Source organism: Mesoplodon mirus, assembly GCF_964341445.2.
Source record: "Mesoplodon mirus genome assembly, chromosome: 19".
Lineage (NCBI taxonomy): Eukaryota > Metazoa > Chordata > Mammalia > Artiodactyla > Ziphiidae > Mesoplodon > Mesoplodon mirus.
In genome coordinates, this window is record NC_138995.1 from 33,557,865 (window position 1) to 33,580,411 (window position 22,547).

The 22,547-nt window shown below is 35.2% G+C and overlaps 1 protein-coding gene across 8 annotated transcripts in view; it reads right to left on the reverse strand.

Moving 5' to 3' along the window:
• Positions 1–22,547, reverse strand: part of CYLD (CYLD lysine 63 deubiquitinase) — a 68,069-nt gene that overhangs the window by 44,993 nt on the left and 529 nt on the right. For 2 of the 8 annotated variants that reach the window (XM_082606247.1, XM_082606245.1), the window contains exons 2-5: positions 22,329–22,389; positions 15,999–16,650; positions 14,548–14,850; positions 12,303–12,408 (exon numbers count right to left, since the gene is read on the reverse strand). In XM_082606247.1, coding sequence (XP_082462373.1) covers positions 12,303–12,408; positions 14,548–14,850; positions 15,999–16,502 — 913 coding nt within the window. In that variant the 5' untranslated portion in view covers positions 16,503–16,650; positions 22,329–22,389. Of the gene's footprint in view, positions 1–12,302; positions 12,409–14,547; positions 14,851–15,998; positions 16,651–22,308; positions 22,390–22,547 lie in introns of all 8 variants that reach the window. The other 6 variants (XM_082606244.1, XM_082606243.1, XM_082606250.1 and 3 more) reach the window with 4 other exon arrangements.

A 22,547-nucleotide genomic window follows, 5' to 3' on the forward strand; every position in this document is an offset into this window, starting at 1 on the left:
ATGGAACATTCTCCAGGATAGATCATACCTTGGGTCACAAATCAAGCCTTGGTAAATTTAAGAAAATTGAAATTGTATCAAGTATCTTTTCCGACCACAATGCTATGAGACTAGATATCAATTACAGGAAAAGATCTGTAAAAAATACAAACACATGGAGGCTAAACAATACACTACTTAATAACGAAGTGATCACTGAAGAAATCAAAGAGGAAATTAAAAAATACCTAGAAACAAATGACAATGGAGACACGACGACCCAAAACCTATGGGATGCAGCAAAAGCAGTTCTAAGAGGGAAGTTTATAGCAATACAATCCCACCTTAAGAAACAGGAAACATCTCGAATAAACAACCTAACCTTGCACCTAAAGCAATTAGAGAAAGAAGAACAAAAACATCCCAAAGTTAGCAGAAGGAAAGAAATCATAAAAATCAGATCAGAAATAAATGAAAAAGAAATGAAGGAAATGATAGCAAAGATCAATAAAACTAAAAGCTGGTTCTTTGAGAAGATAAACAAAATTGATAAAACATTAGCCAGACTCATCAAGAAAAAAAGGGAGAAGACTCAAATCAATAGAATTAGAAATGAAAAAGGAGAAGTAACAACTGACACTGCAGAAATACAAAAGATCATGAGAGATTACTATAAGCAACTCTATGCCAATAAAATGGACAACCTGGAAGAAATGGACAAATTCTTAGAAATGCACAACCTGCCAAGACTGAATCAGGAAGAAATAGAAAATATGAACAGACCAATCACAAGCACTGAAATTGAAACTGTGATAAAAAATTTTCCAACAAACAAAAGCCCAGGACCAGATGGCTTCACAGGCGAATTCTATCAAGCATTTAGAGAAGAGCTAACACCTATCCTTCTGAAACTCTTCCAAAATATAGCAGAGGGAGGAACACTCCCAAACTCATTCTACGAGGCCACCATCACCTTGATACCAAAACCAGACAAGGATGTCACAAAGAAAGAAAACTACAGGCCAGTATCACTGATGAACATAGATGCAAAAATCCTCAACAAAATACTAGCAAACAGAATCCAACAGCACATTAAAAGGATCATACACCATGATCAAGTGGGGTTTATTCCAGGAATGCAAGGATTCTTCAATATACGCAAATCAATCAACGTGATACACCATATTAACAAATTGAAGGAGAAAAACCATATGATCATCTCAATAGATGCAGAGAAAGCTTTCGACAAAATTCAACACCCATTTATGATAAAAACCCTGCAGAAAGTAGGCATAGAGGGAACTTTCCTCAACATAATAAAGGCCATATATGACAAACCCACAGCCAGCATCGTCCTCAATGGTGAAAAACTGAAACCATTTCCACTAAGATCAGGAACAAGACAAGGTTGCCCACTCTCACCACTCTTATTCAACCTAGTTTTGGAAGTTTTAGCCACAGCAATCAGAGAAGAAAAGGAAATAAAAGGAATCCAAATCGGAAAAGAAGAAGTAAAGCTGTCACTGTTTGCAGATGACATGATACTATACATAGAGAATCCTAAAGATGCTACCAGAAAACTACTAGAGTTAATCAATGAATTTGGTCAAGTTGCAGGATACAAAATTAATGCACAGAAATCTCTGGCATTCCTATATACTAATGATGAAAAATCTGAAAGAGAAATCAAGGAAACACTCCCATTTACCATCGCAACAAAAAGAATAAAATATCTAGGAATAAACCTACCTAAGGAGACAAAAGACCTGTATGCAGAAAATTATAAGACACTGATGAAAGAAATTAAAGATGATACAAATAGATGGAGAGATGTACCATGTTCTTGGATTGGAAGAATCAACATTGTGAAAATGACTCTACTACCCAAAGCAATCTACAGATTCAATGCAATCCCTATCAAACTACCACTGGCATTTTTCACAGAACTAGAGCAAAAAATTTCACAATTTGTATGGAAACACAAAAGACCCCGAATAGCCAAAGCAATCTTGAGAACGAAAAATGGAGCTGGAGGAATCAGGCTCCCTGACTTCAGACTATACTACAAAGCTACAGTAATCAAGACAGTATGGTACTGGCCCAAAAACAGAAAGATAGATCAATGGAACAGGATAGAAAGCCCAGAGTTAAACCCACGGACATATGGTCACCTTATCTTTGATAAAGGAGGCAGGAATGTACAGTGGAGAAAGGACAGTCTCTTCAATAAGTGGTGCTGGGAAAACTGGATAGGGACATGTAAAAGTATGAGATTAGATCACTCCCTAACACCATACACAAAAATAAGCTCAAAATGGATTAAAGACCTAAATGTAAGGCCAGACACTATCAAACTCTTAGAGGAAAACATAGGCAGAACACTCTATGACAAATCACAGCAAGATCCTTTTTGACCCACCTCCTAGAGAAATGGAAATAAAGACAAAAATAAACACATGGGACCTAATGAAACTTAAAAGCTTTTGCACAGCAAAGGAAACCATAAACAAGACCAACAGACAACCCTCAGAATGGGAGAAAATATTTGCAAATGAAGCAACTGACAAAGGATTAATCTCCAAAATTTATAAGCAGCTCATGCAGCTCAATAACAAAAAAACAAACAACCCAATCCAAAAATGGGCAGAAGACCTAAACAGACATTTCTCCACAGAAGATATACAGACTGCCAACAAACACATGAAAGGATGCTCAACATCTTTACTCATTAGAGAAATGCAAATCAAAACTACAATGAGATATCATCTCACACCAGTCAGAATGGCCATCATCAAAAAATCTAGAAACAATAAATGCTGGAGAGGGTGTGGAAAAAAGGGAACACTCTTGCACTGCTGGTGGGAATGTGAATTGGTACAGCCGCTATGGAGAACGGTATGGAGGTTCCTTAAAAATCTACAAATAGAACTACCATATGACCCAGCAATCCCACTACTGGGCATATACCCTGAGAAAACCATAATTCAAAAAGAGACATGTACCAAAATGTTCATAGCAGCCCTATTTACAATAGCCCGGAGATGGAAACAACCTAAGTGTCCATCATCGGATGAATGGATAAAGAAGATGTGGCACATATATACAATGGAATATTACTCAGCCATAAAAAGAAATGAAATTGAGCTATTTGTAATGAGGTGGATAGACCTAGAGTCTGTCATACAGAGTGAAGTAAGTCAGAAAGAAAAAGACAAATACTGTATGCTAACACATATATATGGAATTTAAGAAAAAAAATGTCATGAAGAACATAGGGGTAAGACAGGAATAAAGACACAGACCTACTAGAGAATGGACTTGAGGATATGGGGAGGGGGAAGGGTAAGCTGTGACAAAGTGAAAGAGCGGCATGGACATATATACACTACCAAACGTAAGGTAGATAGCTAGTGGGAAGCAGCCGCATAGCACAGGGAGATCAGCTCGGTGCTTTGTGACCGCCTGGAGGGGTGGGATAGGGAGGGTGGGAGGGAGACGCAAAAGGGAGGGGATATGGAAACATATGTATATGTATAACTGATTAAATTTGTTATAAGGCAAAAAATTAAAAAAAAAAAAAAAAAAGAAAAAGGCAAATACTGTATGATCTCATTTATATGTGGAATCTGAAAAGGACAAACTCAGAAAAACAGAGAGTAGAGTGGTGGTTACCCTGGAGTGGCGGGTGGAGTGGCTAATCATTAAAAAAGAAACAGTGTACGATTCCACTTAAATGAAGTACTTAGAGTAATCCAAATCACAGAGACAGGAAATAGAACAGCAGTTGCCAGAGGCTGAGGGTAGGGGAGAGATGGGCGTTTACTGCTTAATGGGTACAGAGTTTTACAAGATGAAAAGCATTAAGGAGGCAGATGGTGATGATTGTTATACAAAATTATGAATGTGTTTAATACCACTGAACTGTACATGTAAAAATGGTTAAGATGGTACGTTTATGCCATATGCACTTTACCAAACAAAAATGTTTTTTTAATTTAAACACATGCATTAAAAACATTTTTTTTTTAAATTTTACCCCAACACTTTCCAAGGAACAGGCCCTTCCTGAGGCAAGCCCATTCCAGGGCACTATGTAAAAAAAATTTTAAACATGCAATGCAAATTTGTTCTTTAATTTTGAAACATGCAAAAATTAGCAAACTGGACCAAGCAATGCATGACTCATGATAAAACTGGACATATCAGGAATGTAAGGCTAATTTAATATTAGAAAATTAGCAGATTAAAAGAAAAGAAACATAGGACTATCTCAATATATAAAGAAAAAAGTTGGATAAAATTTAGGGACTTCCCTGGTGGCACAGTGGTTAAGAATCCGCCTGCCAATGCAGGGGATATGGGTTCAAGCCCTGGTCTGGGAAGATCCCACATGCCGCGGACCAGCTAAACCCATGCACCACAGCTACTGAGCCTGCGCTCTAGAGCCCGTTAGCCACAACTACTGAGCCCATGCATCTAGAGACTATGCTCTGCAACAAGAGAAGCCACCGCAATGAGAAGCCCATGCACCGCAACGAATAGTAGCCCCCACTCGCTGCAACTAGAGAAAGCCCGCGTGCAGCAACAAAGACCCGACCCAACACAGCCAAAAAAAAAAAAAAAAAAAATTCAATATCCACTCATGATAAAACTCTTTGAAAATGGGGAATAGTGGGCAACTTCTATAACCTGATAAATGACAGCAACAACAATAAAATCCTATGATGAACATCATACTTCATAGTGCAATGCTGAAAGCATTCACTTTAAGATCAGGAGCAAGGCCAAGATGCCTCCTATCACCACTTCTATCCAATATTTTATTTACAGGGACACTATGATAACAAAACCCTATTTTAAAAATGAAAGATATAAGGATTAGAAGGAAGAGGTAAAACAGTATTTGCAGATGATAATGACTTGCTACTAAAAGAGTAATCTACAGATAAACTGTGAATAAAAGATTTTAATAAGATTGTTTATAACAAAACTCAGCATACAGAAGTCAACTGAGATACTACTTCACACCCACTAGGATGGCTAGAATCAGAAAGTCAAATTACAACAAAAAAATGAAGAAATCAGACTTCTCATACATCGCTGTAAAATGCGAAATGGTGCAGCCACTTTGGAAAACAGTCTGGCAGTTCCATAAATGATTAAACATGAGCTACCATATGACCCAGCAATTCCATTCCTAGATATATACCCAGGAGACATGAAAGCATACATCCACACAAAAACCTGTACACGAATGTTTGTAGCAGCATTATACATTATAGCCAAAAGATGGAGGGAACCCAAGTGTCATCAACAGATGAATGGATAAACAAAATGTGATATATTACTCCAGTGGAGTATTTATTCAGGCATAAAAAAGAATGAAGTACTGATATATGCTATAACATGGATGAACCTTGAAAACATTATGCTAAGTGACAGAAGTCAGTCACAAAAGAGCACAGATTATATTATTCTATTTATATGAAATGTCTACAATAGGCAAACATACAGAGACAGAAAGTAGACTGATGGTTGCCTAGGACTGAGGAGGATGAAGGGATAATGGAGTTATAGCTAAAAGGTACAAGGTTCCTTTTTGAGCTGATGAAAATGTTCTCCAATGGACTGTTGTGATAACTATACATATCTGTAAATACACTACAAGACACTGAATTGTATGGCTTAAACTAGTGAATTATATGGTATGTGAACTAGATCTCAATACAACTGTTTTTATAAGTAGACTATATTTCTACTTACCACCAAAAAACTATTAGAAAATATGTTTTACTTTATAATGTATCAGAATATATGCAAGAAATGGAGAAAATTATAAAATTTTACTAAAAAGAGATTAAACAAATGAAAGGCTATACATTGTTCATGTATTAGAAGTTTCAAGATAATAGAAATGTCCATTTTCCTCAAATTATTCCACAGCTTAACTGCAATTCCAATCAAAATCCCAACAGAACTCTCATAGTATTTGAGAAGCTGACTGTTAAATTTACAGTGAAGAGTCGAAGGCCAATCACCGCCAAGACACTCATTAAGAAAAAGAAAAAGCTCAGGGTTTATTGTTTTGCTCTTCTGATGTCAATTAAAACACTTGGTTATTAATTTTAATAAATCTTTTTAGTTATAAAAAAGAAAAAGGAAAAAGAACAAGAAGGGAAATGTACTCTTACAGCTGTAAGACTTCTTCTAAAGCTCTGATGATAAAGGCCTAGAGGTCTTAATGTAGACAAAGAGTAGAGCCCAGAAAGAGATCCATATATACATATGTTAGGACTTGATTTATACCCAGCAAGCACGGTAGTGAAAACTGGGTATATGTACCTCATATCCTACACAAAATAAAATCTAGGTGTATTATACACTTAAATGTGAAAAGCAAAACTATTAAACTTTTAGAAGACAATATAGAATAACAGGAAAACTCAGAAGAGCAATGAGACAGGACTAGGGCTCTTATTAAAACATATTATAAAGAATCATTAAAAACAATGTGGTGCTGAAGCATGAACAGACAGAATGGAAAGTCCAGAAATAACTGAAGTATATGTGGGAGCTTAGTATGATGAAAGTGGCATCTCAAAGGAGGAAGAAAAAGATGTACTTTTTAATAAATGGTGTTGGGACAAGTAGGTAACTATCTGGGCAGGGGGGTGGAAACTAAATTAGATCCATATTTCACATCATACACTATATAAAATAAAAATGGATCAAAGATATAAATGTAAAAAATAAAACCACAAGAGTACTAGAAGAAAACATGGAGAAATTCCTTTATAACCTTGGAATGATAAAATCCAGATGCCTCTAAACAAATTTGATAAACTCAGCTATGTAAAAATTTTAAATCCTGTGTGACAAAAATCACCTAAAGCAAAGTCAAAAGACATTAAACTAAGTGAAATAAGCTATATACAAAGGACAAATATTGTATGGATTCCACTTACATGAGGTATCTAGAATTGGCAAACTTACAAAGACAGAAAGTAGAGAACAGAAGTTACCAGGGGCTGAGGGAAGAGAGAAATGGAGAGCTATTTCTAAATAGGTATAGAGTTTCTGTTTGAGATTATGAAAAAGGTCTGGAAGCGGCAGTGATGGTTGCACATCATTGTAAATATACTTAATGCCACTGACTGTACACTTAAAAATGGTTAAAATGGTGAATCTTATTACATATATTTTATTACAATGTTTAAAAATGAGGACAATCAGATAATCAAACAATTAAAAACACTAATGACAAATGAGGGTTGGGGACAAATGAGACAGGAACATTTGCACCTCGTATCACAAAAGAGTTTACAACCCTAACACATAAAGAAGAAACTGGTAAGAAAAAAAATGATAATCCAGTTTTTTAAAATAAACAATAAATATGTATAAACAGTCCACAGAAAGAGAAATACAAATTTCTCTTAATCATACAAAAGGATGCTTAACCACTTCATCACAGACATGCAAATTAAAACTATACTGAAATATATCTTTCACCTATCAGATTGGAAAAAAAATCTATGACAAGGCTATAAAAAATCCCCCTCATGAAACCCTCCTATGCTGTTGGTGAGAATATAAACTGTTGCAGCCACTATGGAAAAGAGTGTGGAGATTCCTTAAAAAACTAAAAATAGAGGGACTTCCCTGGCAGTGCAGTGGATAAGTCTCCACGCTCCCAATGCAGGGGGCCCGGGTTCGATCCCTGGTCAGGGAACTAGATCCCACATGCATGCCACAACTAAGGAGCCCACATGCTGCAACTAAGGAGCCCTCATGCTGCCTCCCACAACTAAGACCCGGTGCAACCAAATAAATAAATAAATATATTTTTAAAAAAAACTAAAAATAGCGCTACCATATGATCCAGCAATCCCAATCCTAAGCATATATCTGAAGAAAACTCTAATTCAAAAAGATACATGCACCCCAATATTCACAGCAGCACTATTTACAATATCCAAGACATGGAAGCAACCTAAATGTCCAGCGACAGATGAAAGGATAAAGAAGATGCAGTATATGTATACAATGGAATGTTACTCAGCCATAAAAAAGAATGAAATAATGCCATTTGCAGCAACACGGATGGACCTAGAGATTATCATACTAAGTGAAGTAAGTCAGACAAAGACAAATATCATATGATATCACTTATTTGTGGAATCTAAAATATTATACAAATGAATTTATTTGCAAAACAGAAACAGACTCACAGACATAGAAAACAAACTTACGATTACCAAAGGGGAAAGGGGGTGGGGAATGGGTAAATTAGGAGTTTGGGATTAGCAGAAACAAACTACTATATAAAATAGATAAACAACAAGGTCCTACTGTATAGCACAGGAAACTATATTCAGTATCCTGTAATAAACCATAATGGAAAAGAATTTGTGTGTACACACACACACACACACACACACGTGTATATATATATATATGTAAAACTGAATCACCTTGCTGTACACCAGAAACACAACACTGTAAATCAACTATACTTCAATAAAAAAATAAAAATAAATCACCCTCACACTCTGCTGGTAGGAATATAAATTGTTATATCCACTACTGAAAGCAGTTTAGCAGTATCTAGAACAATACAAATGAATGCAGCTTTTCACCAAACAATCCCACTTCTGGGAATTTATCCTATAGATAAGTTAAGCACATGTGGAAAATATATATGTACAAGGCTATGCAGCATTGTTTGTAATAGTAAAAAATTAGAAACAATCCAAATATCCATCAATAAGAATCAATAAATTATGGAACCACAATACAATGGAAAAATAAACACTGTAAATAATGAGAAGAACCTCTCTATTCAGATATACAAAGAGCTCCAAGATATAGAGTGAAGAGAATAAAGCACGTTCCATGTAAATACTATGCTTCATGCCTAAAAAGGGAAGAAAGACTATGTATTTATATTGTGTAAAGAAACTCTGGAAAGATATACAAGAAACTGAAAAAAATAGTTACTAGTGGGAGGCAAGGAGTGGAGTGAGGGGGCAACTGCAGCAGAGGGGATAAGAATGGAAACAAGATACCCTCCTATATTGTTTCATTATTTTGATTTGAGCTAGGTGAATGCATTTCTTATTAAAAATTATTTTAGTAACTTGATAGTTACTAAACTCAACGGTATTTGTATTGGTCAAAACTCAAATGATACAATGTATATTTCATTACATGTATGTCTTTTATCTCAAAAGGAAAAGAAAACCTAAATACTTATCTCTAGTTAATGATATGCGCGCTGAAGTATTTAGGAGGAAGTGTACTGATGTCTGTAATTTATTTTGAAATGCATTAAAAAAAAGGTGGATCGGTGCATGGATAGAGGGATGGATAAACAGATGATAAAGCAAGTACAAAAATATTAAATGTAGACTCTGGGTCATAGGAATAGGGATGTTCAGTATAAAATTATTTCAACTTTTCCATATGTTTGAAATTTCATAATAAAATGTTGAAAAAATATTTTATTAAAAGTTTAAAATAGAGAACTCATAAATCAATAAATAAATCAACAGAAAACTGAGCAAAGACACAAACAGGTATTTAATAGAAGACACAAATGTTCCATAAACATATGAAAAGTTATTCAACCCTACTTGTAATCAGGGAACTACAAATTAAAACCACCTTGAGATACCATTTCCCAAAGGCATCAGATTGGCAAAAATGTTAATCAGTACCAAGTGTTGAAGAGGATACGCAAATACGCAAAACCCAAACATCCATTAACATTAGAATGGGTTATTAAATCATGAGGTATTCACACAATGAAATATACTATGAAGCAGTGAGGGTGAACAGACTACTAACACCATCATCTACAGGAAAGACTCTCAAAATACACTTTAAGTAAATGATGTAAGCATTAAAGAATACAATCACTGTGACTCTGTTTATACTAAGTTTAAAAACAGGCTAAACTAAACAATATATTATATACCACCCCAATATACCACCTCAATCCAAGCCACCATCCTCCATCTCTCATATGGATAATTGCAACAGTCCTCCTCCTGATTTCCCTGTTTTTGCCTTCTAACACGCAGCCAAAGCGATCATTTTAAAATGTAAGTTAGGGTTAAGTTGTCCTTCACTCAAAACCCACCTGAGCTCCCCATCTCCCTCAGAGTAAAGCCAAGAATCCATACACCAGCCTACTTGGCCCTGCCTGGTCCAGCTCCACTACCTCTCCTATCACTCTCCCTCGTTCAAGCCACAATGAACCCCTTGCTATTCCTCAAGCTGGCCAAGCCCTCAGATCTCCTTCATGTCAAGAGCTCCAATGTCACCACATTAGAGAGGCTCACTGGGACTACCCTATATAAAGTAGAAGAATCCCACCCCTCACACCCCAGCACTCCCCTTCCACCTTGCCTTGTCATTCGGCATGCAATCACCATCTAATTGACCATGTGTCTTATTTATTGTCTGTCTTCACTCACTAGAATAAAACCTCCATGTTGGAAGACCTTTTGCCTGTTTTGCTTCCTACTATAGCCTCAACACCTAAAAGAAGCCTAAGTAAGGCTTTAATAATATTTGATGAAGGAACAACCCTTTACAAAACTGATTTTTAAACAATAAGCATTTATTGTAACATTAAAAAGTATTTTGATTTATAAGATCACAAATTGTGTTTTTCCATAAGCAGTCATGAAAAGGTAAATTAAATATTACTAGATAAAATATAAAGCACATGTATGCTTTCCACTGAATGTAACCCATTTGTTTCCAAAGGGAAGCAAAGAAACAGCTAAGAATCCAATGTGTAAGAAATTAAAAACTGATTTTAAAGAAGTCAAGGAAAACAAAGTATGTCAGAGTTTTACAAAGCAAAATCAAAATAAAGCTATCATTTGAATCCCATACCTCCAACTAAATTAATGTACTCTTGCTGTGAGGCTAAAAGCTAACGTAGAAAGCATTTCCTAACTCAGCAAAACAAGCATTTATTACTTGCCAAGCCAACAGGGAAACAGGTAGGACAAAGAGGGCAGGCTAGAAGGAATCTCAAGGATCGCCTAGTATTAGCCCCTTCGTTTTTACAAAAAGAGAAACTGAGGACCTGAAATGACCTTTTGAGCTTTGGGAAACTCAAAAGTGTTATGTGTCAAAATCAACAGTAATGAAATAACACTGGAAGCAAAAACAACATTTTGTTCAGTTGTGATCCTTGCTATAGTAAAATTCAGTTTTTAAAGAATTAAAGACAAAATACATCTCCATGGAAACAATATTCCCAAGTATACATGAGAGGCTGAGAATCATGTTCTTCTGTGCAGGGCTTCACATCCTAAGTATACACACAGGATTTGGGGTGAGGAGGTACTGAAAAGGTCAGAGCTTTATAATCAGACAAGTCTGGATTTGAATTTTGGCTCTACCAGAATCAACTAGGATGTTACTTGATCCTAGTCAGTCTTATCTCTATCTAAGCCCCAGTTTTTTTATCAGCAAAATGGGGATAATTAAGACCTACCTTATAAGTTTGTCAAGAATGTAGAAACTAATTAAGAATTAATGTCCAATCTAATTAAGAGATTCGTCATTTGTGGCTACTGAATGCAGCCTTTCGATGCTCAATAAGAATCACCACCTCTGATGGCCTCTGTTAGTTCCATGACTACCAACAGACTAGCTTATAATTGGAATTCCACTAAGAGCAGGGAGAAGGTGATGTTGATGCTGCTATCAATAGGAATTTATCAATTAGTTGACAGCAGCCACTAGGTGCTACTTGTTTAGGGTCAAATAAAAGGTTGCTTAAGATTATTGTTAAGATGTGAAAGTTGAGTGATCTGTTTCTGACTACAGAGTCATGAAGCCTGATCAATTGCGCCATTCTCAAAACTGGAAGGGATATCGTAGGGCATCCAGCAAGAATCCTCTCCACAGTATATTAGATTATATTAAATGACCAACTTCTGCTTAAAGGCTTCTAGTTTAAACCAGCCTCTCACTCAAACAGGTAGCAGTTTATTACATTTTCTGACCCTTGCAATTATCAGAAAGGGTTTTTTTTTCACCCACTTAGAAGGGACACATAATGAAAAAGTGAACAATAATGAATAAATGCTACCCCACACTCACATACTTTTAGAAGTGCAAATCTTTAAATATTGTTTTTATTTGGGGGTAAGGAAGGATATTCTATGTAATAACAATTCCATAATATAAAAGTCAAGTTCCAAAAATGCATCTTGAAGCTTATATTTACATCCTCATAACTAAATATGTCTTAGAAGCTTTGCCTTCATAATATTTAAAACACAAAGAAAACATACCTGGGATGATATCATTGATATGCAAGAGAATTGTACTTTCAACACTTGCAAAACTACAAAGCTGTACTCCGTCAAATCTTCCATCCCAGTTGCCAATAGGGTTATCCTAGAAATTAAATAATAGAATAAACTTTAAAACCCTCCTCAACAAAACATAAATATGAAAGTATTTTCCATAAAAAGATCCTCCAACAAATGAGATCCAAGAACAATCAAGCCATAGTAAACCCATGGATGAGCAAGGGATCAAAAGCATTTGTCATATTTCACTGGACAATACTTATCTATATAATAACAACCCATCTACATAGGTAGATGTATTAATCATACACTGTTTCAGCCAGAAATCTGCCCCTAATTAACCCTAGCTTGCTCTAGTCACTTCACATTCCCTGAGCACTTAAATATTCGATTTGAATTCCTGTGTGCCTTTCTGTAGACAGAAAGTCTATTTTTTTAACTGTTCTTTTGTCATTTTATGGGTATGCAAGAATTCCCTCCAAAATGGAGATTTTTATATTAATTATAAAAATGTACTCCACGAACAGCACGGTACAAGTGCTGTTCATGGAGCCAGATTAAGCCCTGAGCACCAATATGGACAGCATGCAAAATGTCATCAGAAATAGGAGATGAACACTATTGCATTTGCCAGAACTTTCCTTTCAAGGAGTGCACTAGAGGGGTTTGGAATGAATGCTTGCACAAGCCAACTGGAAGACAGACAGAGGCAGGGGGAGAAGCTGGCGGTGCAATCACTAGGCAGCCTGCCCCAAGTAAACAAGATGCTCCCTAGACTGCCATCTAAGAAGCGACAGGCCTAAATGGCTTTTGCCAAGTTTAAGGCCCAAATGACCTAAAGCAAGAGGAAACTAACCCTAATGACCAGTGGCCCTCTTTCTCCAACCTTCCCTCCACTCAGCCCACAACCTCTTCTCTAAACAAGTTCTGAATATTTAAAGAATAATGGTTTAAAGATGTGCTTTATTTCTAGCTATCCCGAGGGACCCACATGTTTTACGCTGGCTCTAACTTCTCACATGGTAAATGTTCAGTAAGTGTTTGTCTAAACAACATAGTAACATTTGTCTAACTAATGGGTATCAAATAGAATTTCCAAGCACAGTGTAAGAGAAACTTAAGCTAGAACATTCATATCCTACTAAAAAGTGTACCTGAAGTGATAAAAATAATCACGAAAAACACCGTGAGTACAAGTCTATTACTCACATCCTCTCCCAACTCTTTCTAGTATTTAATAATTCCGTACGAATTTCCTTCATTATACCTAACAAATTCTTGTCCGTATTTTCAATCTATGAGAGAAATGTTCTCAAGACTTTTTCTTCTCCTTCTCTTAATCCCACAGGTATCGTCCAATTTGCCATATTGGGATGTAACCATAATTAACAAATATGATTGTAAGGTAACATTAAAAATAAGTGACACAAACGAAAAGGACAAATATTGTATGATTCCACTTAATGAAGCACCTAGAATAAGCAAATTCACAGAGACAGAAAGAATTCTGGTTACCAGTAGAATACTGGCTGAAAGGAGTGAGTAATAGGGAGTTATTGTTTAATAGGTACAGAGTTTCAGTTTGGGCTGGAGATGAATAGGGGTGATGGGTGCACAAAAATGTGAATGTACTCAATGTCACTTTAAGGTGGTTAAATTGGTAAATTTTATGTCACATATATTTTACCACAGTAAAAAAAAAAACTCTTTTGAGTGAATTATATCCTAAGAAGACATTCTAATTGTCTTTTCCTCTAAAGCAATGTGCCTTTCCTCTGTTCAGGTATTGATATTTTCCAAGAATGACTTTTACACACTACTCATTAAAATCAGATCAGCCAATTAAATTCAGCAAAATATTACAAAAAGAGAAACACAGCTTATAGAAAAAAAAACCCTTTTCAAAATAAAGAAAAATAAGACATCATGAAATATATTTCAGTGGGGCTTTTTTCTGTTTATTGGTCAGCTATTTATAGAGCAAATTTAAAGACTGAAAACATTATTCCAGTTTATTCAAACTGGAAAAACGAGTAAGTGTAAATCTACAGCTAGACACCTGTCCCCTATCAATGTTCCTCTACCAAAGACAAATTATAAAGTGTTCTTTAAATTACTACAAATTAGTCCATTTTAGATATTCAAAGTGTTTAATTTGTACCTAAATTGGTCATAAAGCTAATAGATATATTCATAAAGATAACATAATTCAAAAGTTTCTTACCATGTCCACACCTACAAAATATCCTAAGCTTTCTTTGCCTGGCAAAACATCACAGAATATAACTGTTCCAGATTCTAGAGTTTCTCCAAGCTTCAAAGAAACTCTGGAGTTTATTTCCAGAGGGGGAAGTTCAACTTGCATTGTGTCCACTGGACCTGCATAATCACTTTCCAATCCAGTGTCATCATCTTCTATGAGTTCTAGCTTGTCCAATGCAACAAATACTCCACAATCTTCATCACACTGAAAAAGCTGTTTCCCTTGATATATCCCATCAGTGAAACCTTGGCCACGACCTTCTTCCTAGTTTTTAAATGAGAGAGAAAAAAAATGATTGACTGATAGAGAAAGATGATCCCTAAGGAAAAAGATCCACTCTGGGGACTTCAGAGAAATCACTGAACAAATTCTAAATGACACATATAAGAAATATAATTATTAGAAGCTGATACTGAATTTAGGGTGTTTAAAAAATAAGGAAGAAACTGTATCTGATGCTGAAATAAAATTACTTGATAATTTCAAATCATTACTGTGAGAGAGCTTGGGCTAGATTCTACATTGTGACTTTAACAAAAATTTTGTCATAAAAAGAAAACTTTAATATGACAGTAATGCTAGCTCCATTTATTGAGCGCTTACTGTGTGCCAGCCACTGTGCTAAATCCTGAATCAATATATCACAAAAACACTGCAAGTTGTGTATAATATTACTATTTTACAGATGAGGAAGCAGATTTAGAGAAGTGGCTTGCTTAAATAGCCTGGTAACCCAGCTAGCAAATGGCATAGCTAGGATTCAAATCTCCAATTGTTTTACAATTGCTGCTTTTAAAAATTAAATCAAAAAGCAAACAAGGCATGAAATTCTACTTGCAAGAATGTCAAAATATAACTGACATTTAAGTTCTTGAGAATTAATATTAATTTTGGAAACATTATCACAGAGTTCTTGGTTCTCTTTTCAGTAGAAACAAATTCCAAGATGATTTTCACGTATATTATCAGGGACAACTATAAGCAAGTAGAAACTGCTGCAACTTTATATAACCAAAATTCACTACTTAATAGTACACTTTAAGAAAAACTGAGAAACCTACTGATGATAATATCACAGGATAATTAACACTTTTAAGTAATGAATTCATTTACAATTGATAGAGTTCATTTTTAACATTCAATGTTAAAATTTCTAAGATATGAAAGTCTTCAATAATTACATCATCTACTTGCATTTCCTACTACAGTAGGTAGTTTTTAAAAGTTTTCAATGCAGCATCTTTGCATCATCTCAGTTTACCATTAGAAAGTAAATCCTAAGGATTATGAATATTAAAAATTACAGAAGATTTCTGGGAAAACTTATTTTGTATTTAAAAGGGGAAAAAACATGTGCACACACAGACACAGACACATACACACAGCCCACTAAAACGGCTTATCAAACTTACCAGTAATTCTACTCCAAAGAATATTCCCGATACTGTCCTCTCTGCTAATAAGGGTCCTCTGAAGCGTACAACTCCAGGAAATTTTTCTTCCCCAGATCTCAGCTGGACTTTCACAGGGCAGCCCACATCTATTTGGAGGCCTTTACTTAGTCTGTTTCTGTTTTTAAACAGGCTGAACCTCTCTTCACAATTGGTAATTGCCAAAAGTAACTCTGTGAACTTTTCATTTATTTCTACAACATCCTTTTCATCAACAAACAGAACTGCATGTGGTTGCTCTAAAATTTTTAATCCAATCTGATTTTTCTTGCCTTTTGTAGAAGGAATCCTTGAATGCCCCACAGAACGGTCTTGGATATACTGTCCTATACTCCCCTTTGGTACTTTAAGGAGTTTTTGTGTTTGTTTGTCTGTAACACTGCATTCTTGAAGAAGCAAATAAAAAATCCGCTCTTCCCAGTAGGGTGAAGTAACTTTTTCTTGGCTCCATAAGCCCGAACTCATTGTGATATTAACTCCAAAACATTAACTCAAAAAAAAGGGAACTACTAAGTGTGTAGTAAAACCACAAAAGATAAATTCACTGGCAGTCCCAAAGCATGTTTTTAGCAAGTTGGTGTCCATGCTGTAAAAAGACAGCAAATCAAAACGCCTGGAGGACAAGCAAAAAGAAACTTTACACTTCACTCTACGTGAGCTAAAATTACGGTCAAAGACTTTTTAAATTCTTCATTGGACTAGTAAAAACACACACTAATGACATACTTCCAAAAATATCTTAAAAGGTTAAAAGATATACTATATTACTTGTTTCTACTGTAATCTCGCATATTTAATTAAGGAGATTCAATTGTAAATTATCTCCAAAGACAATACAATAATGTTTGTTTCCAAGGCACTGAAATTTATGAATTCAAATTCTAGTAAAAGATAACCTTATATACATATTCTGACATTTTCAAACTTTCAAAAGTAGAAGTCTTAATAGATCCTGCCTAACTTAAATGGATAAGCTGCTATATTTGGGCAACACACACAAATCAAAAAGGCTATTTTTATATATATCTGTACAGGTAGTTTAAGTAAAAAGTTACCCATCACAATTATTATATTGAACATTTTTATCAATAAAAATACCATAAAATCACATTCTGAAACTTCAACCACAATTCATTTATCTATGTACCATAGTTTGATAATGGAACATTTTATCTAACTCAGTTTCATTTCCTTAATCTTGTACATTTTGTCCTTAGGCAAATGTTAATAGTATTAATCATAGCTATCATTTAATTCCTCTCAGTCATAAATATCAGATATTATAAATCTGCTTAATATTAAAGATATTTTAAAAATCAATTTTATAGCCATCAAAACTTGTACTACATAAGGAAGAAATGTAACTGCAGTTACATTTGCACGTAACAGCATCAAATATAAAATGTTTTTATACCACAAGTTTAACTATGTATACTAGAAAGGAATACATGAAAGATTATTTCTTTTCCAGTTTCAATTTTTCAGTAAAAATTTTTACAAGAATACTAATCTTTTGCAATTAAAATAGCCTTCTCAACCCTACTTGAATCACTGGTTTAAAACTACACAATTTCATCAATTCAAGTAAAGACTTTAATTCATTATGTTAATTAATTATCTTACTGAAAACAATAGTTCTTAGGTATTCTCTGTCACATGCATGTGGCTATTTGGTTTCTGAATACGGTACTTATTCCATCCTTCTCTGAGGTAGCCATATCCATTTCCATTATTCTGGGTAATAGCAGCAGATGATAGCACTATCATATTTATCTATTTTATTCTTGGAATTAAAAAATAAATACTCCTAAAACTTAAGAGCCAAATTTTAAGTTTAACCATTTAACTTAATGATTAAATGTGTAATCTGGCAAATCTACACACAGAATAATATTTCTTTTAGAACACACTGGTAGATAGTGAGGTTCTCTACAATGGTAAAGTTTTTAAAAGTCTGTCCCTCTACAAGCCAGAATGAGACATGAAGATTACCCAAGACAGGGTAAAGGGCTTGGCACCTCCTCAAGCCAACATTATCCAAATATATGCACAACAAATATATGCACAATATTTAGTGAGGGCAAGCAGCATAAAGTGGTTCTCTCTCTTTTTTTTTTCTTTTCCTTTTCTTTTTATAATGTGTTTGTCTTAATTCCACTTGAGGGCACTGTCTCTTCAGCAGGAATAGGATCAATTTATGTTTGCTACTTATATAAGACACCTGTGGAAACCCCATATAAACAAAACCCCTTAGGAAGGCGACCCAAACCGTAATTTGGCTCTATTCCTTGAAAGTCCTCAAATGAAGTATTTGTTATTGCTGACTGAAATTCTTTTTAAATGTCAACATTTTTCAACAATAGCCTCATTTTTATCTTGATCACTGAATTATCAACATGAATATAAATTATTATGTGTGACCCTCAATATGCAAGGGTGTTCGTTACTTTGTTATGAGGCTTTACATCATGCTTTCTGAGTTCTTCATCTGCCTTCTGTAGATTTACAGTCTATGGTTTTACCCTGCCATCAGCCATTTTCTGTGGTTTCCTGCAACATGCATTTGACTTCTTTTACAGCCTTGCTGCTTTCCAACTTATTGCTTCTAACCAGGTGATGAAATATGGTTGTGTGTTTTAAAAAAACAAACAAAACAATAACAAAAAGAGGAATGCATAAATTCTGAACGGGTCTTTTAGGAGTAAAGCGCATAGGCTTTACTGCATAGACATTATTTCAGTTGCTCCCGGAAGGATGAGACGGTCAAAAAGCAACTCCTAAAAAAGTGAAGTTGTTTTGTTCTCTTTAGAATATATTTAAATATTTTGGGCCAAAAATTGTTTTTAAAGTATGACAATTCTATTTTGAAAAGAAATCTTTTAAGTTCCTACAAATTATATCTTCAAATATTAAAATTAAGAAATTCCTTGAATCTTAATAATTAGTATATGCCAACAACTTCTGCTCTATTGATGCTCTAGCTTAACAATCCATGTCATGATTTAAAATAAAAACCACCAGTGCTAATGGAATATTACCAAGACAAAACTAAATCACTGTATGGAAGGCATTAGGACACCCTATTTTAAGTGAATTTGATTACAAGACTGGTTTTTTGCAAATCATTTAAGAGACAGTCCACAGTAAAATATAACTACTTTGGTTTATAAAAAGGTTGAGGGTGATTTAATAATAGTTAATAAGAACTGTGTTTTAAAGTTAACTACACAAGGAGTAGTAACTTTTTTCTGACTTGCATTAGCACAAGTCAGAGTGAGCTTAACTCATTAACAGGATGAGTCATGTTAGACAACTAGAACAGCCACAGCAAAAGTTATAAAATATTTAAAAAGCATTATCCAAAAAGTAAAAAGGATGTGGTTTTTCCTCTTTGAAAAAGAACACATGAAGAAAGAATAGGTTTGGAATTATCATATTAAAATTTGATTCTCCTCATTGCAACTGATAGAGAAAGTTGAACAGGGAACTTTATGGCTCTATTAGAGGTATATAAGACAAGTTTAATGATCATTAATATCTCAACGTACTGGCATTACAGCAGAATATGCTAATACAGACTTTCCTCCCTGTAGAAATGAATAGGATGCCCACATTCTTCTTTCACTGGGATATGCACAACACTAAAATTAAGTCTTATAAAGAACCCCAAGCAGTAAAAACTGACTCAAGACCACATGGGAAAGATTTAAATCACATTGTCAGTGAGTTCTTTATCAATCAAGGTTTGTTAGTTTAGTATTTTTATGGACTCAGCACAGTGTTAGACACTGAAAAATACAGAAGATTTAAGATTGGTGGCTGCCATCATTTGTGTTCTTTTATTACTTTCCAGGTCTAATTGTTTAAAAATTGCCTCTAACAATATACTGTACTTCACTTTGAGTGTAAATGTATCACAAACGATTCATCTAAAATACCATCGTACTTATTTCAGGCCGAAAAACTGAGTAATTATGAATATCCTGATAAATACTATAAGTACTGAATGAAGATTATCAAAGAGTTGGAATACAATAATATTTTTAACCCTAAAACCATACTGAACAGGACTTTCTTTTGACAACATTTCGGATGAGATTCAGGGTCAGATAGATTTGAAAATATAGCTGGTTATCTAAGCTTGTTGATGGTCTGGATTCTGAGTAAAGGAGAATTTAATTGTATTACAGTAAAGTCATTAAACCAAGATGAGGGTGGGAAGGCACAAATATCAGTTTCCTATCAAATGCAATGAAAAGAAGATGATTGAGAATTAAGTTTCATATGAAAATATTAAAGGTCCAAATTAGTTCTCAAAGATAATATATAGTACAGATGAACAGCATTAGCTACATAAAAGTGACAATGGTTAACTTATCTAGAAGAAACAATGTCATTTTGATTCTCAAGTTATCAGGTTATTGTTCAAAGAACTTCACTAAAGAAAACAAAAACAGATGCAATTCAGTAATGTTTTGCATCTCCTGAGATATCGTGACTTGTTCTAAAAACCACAGGGGGCTATGTAGATCAGAATAAACATTACAACACTAAAAAATTGCCCAGAATTATAAATGGCAAACAGGTAGGGAGGTCAGTGTGCATACCCCAAAAAAAGAAGATACACAGGACTTTTTCCAAATGCTTCTAGATGGCTAGAATAATTACCATTTTAAGAAAGAATATTTCCCATTAAAAGAACAAGGTTGTATATTCCCAAACAGCAGAGATTCCAGAAAAGAGACCAAACCAGAGAAGAGTCCGTTTTCCTCACAGATTAATTTGTGACCCAAGTACACACATATTCAGTCCCTAAACAAGTGGGTTTTATGAGGTTTAGAAGAAAGTCTGGCTCCCACATCCGCATATTCACGTTCTCCGAAGAACCTGAAACACTCCTGTCTCACTGGAGTTAAACCTGGCCACTGCATTATCAAACCGTGAACTCTCTAAGTCCTTCATCTTTATATTTCCACTGCCCAAACAAGAGCCTGACAGTATGTTAGACAATCAGTACATAAGAAATGAATGAATGACTTGGTTAACTCAGGTGATAACAATGAAAGCCAAACTTCCACTTCCTCATCCTAATCGTTTAAGTGATTAAAAGCTTCTTTTAGGTTAAAAGAAGAAAAAGAGAAAAGACTCAGGAGTTGAGAGTATATAATGGTTTTTACCTAATTCCCTAAATAAATGCTAATTTTAATTCTCTGGCTCAATGAAGGAATGGTCAGTCTTTATACCACTTCATTGTTACACACATAAGAGGAAACAGATAAGGAATATTTCACAGTTACGAAAAGTTGTTTTGAGGTTCATTTGAAACTGGGTTCCTAGATCCTCACACCATGTCTGGTGTGAGGAATTATAGAAATTGCGCAGAAATTATAAATTCTGCGCAACCAATGAAAATACCTTGACAAATTTGAGATCACAGTGTGAAAATCAGGAACAAAATACTAAAAGTTTGATGAATAGGATAATTTACTCCTTTCTTCTGTGTTGAAGACTTCCTTGAACAAAATCACAGTTTAGGCATGCCAGATCACAAGAAATCATTCCTGCTGCATGTCTGTTGTTTTATATTACAAGTGCCCTGGTCTTATCAGCTCTTCACTAAAGTTACCCTCCAAAGGAAGGCTTCTTCGAAAGAGTACTGTAAAATTTTGTAGCAGAACATCAGAGAATGTTCTAGGTGTTATCAACACTCACAGTACGTGAACTTCAACAAGAATTTCCAGCAAATCATTTTCACCTAATATTGTGCTAGTTCAAATCCACCCACTACTCAGTAGGGAATTAGCAAGCTAAATTCTTAGACCATTCAATCTACTTGGGGAGTGAGGGGGTGCGCAGAAAACCAACGCTTGAATGAACACCCTCTCTCAAGGCCTGGATTTTTCTCCTGGAGCCAATGACTGCAAAAGGAACAATCCTATTAAGATCCCTATTAGCCCGAAATCAAAAGCCAAGCAGGGAATGCTCCTTAGCTAAGCTAAGCTAAGCATACAACTTTCTAGGGAGCCTGAGGAGAGGAAGGGGGCAGGCATGATGGGGACTGAAAAGCTTGGTGGCTGGAAGGTGACAACCATCCTAAAACATGCAAATGCCATAGGGCGGAATAGAAAAGATGCCAAGTAAATGAATAACTGGGCACTTGAGCCGGCTGAAAACCAAACTCAGGAACACCATCTTCCGCCAAGACTTCACGATTTCCCCAGAGATCGTTAATATGTCAATAAAGAAAAAAAAGAAAGAAAAGAATGAATACCTTGCTTCAACAGAGCGCACCTTTCAACTAAAGAACTCCGGGTTGTTGTGTAAAACCGTCCTCACCCTGGAAAGGGAGAAACTGAAAGAAAAACACAACACGCCATTAACGAGGCCAGAACCCCGACTGCTCTTCCTGGACGGGAGCCACAAACACCCCAAAACCCAAGGCACCGATGTGAGACATTACAACCCGGGGCTCTCGATGCCAACCCGGGCTGTCGGGAGCCAGCCAGCGGC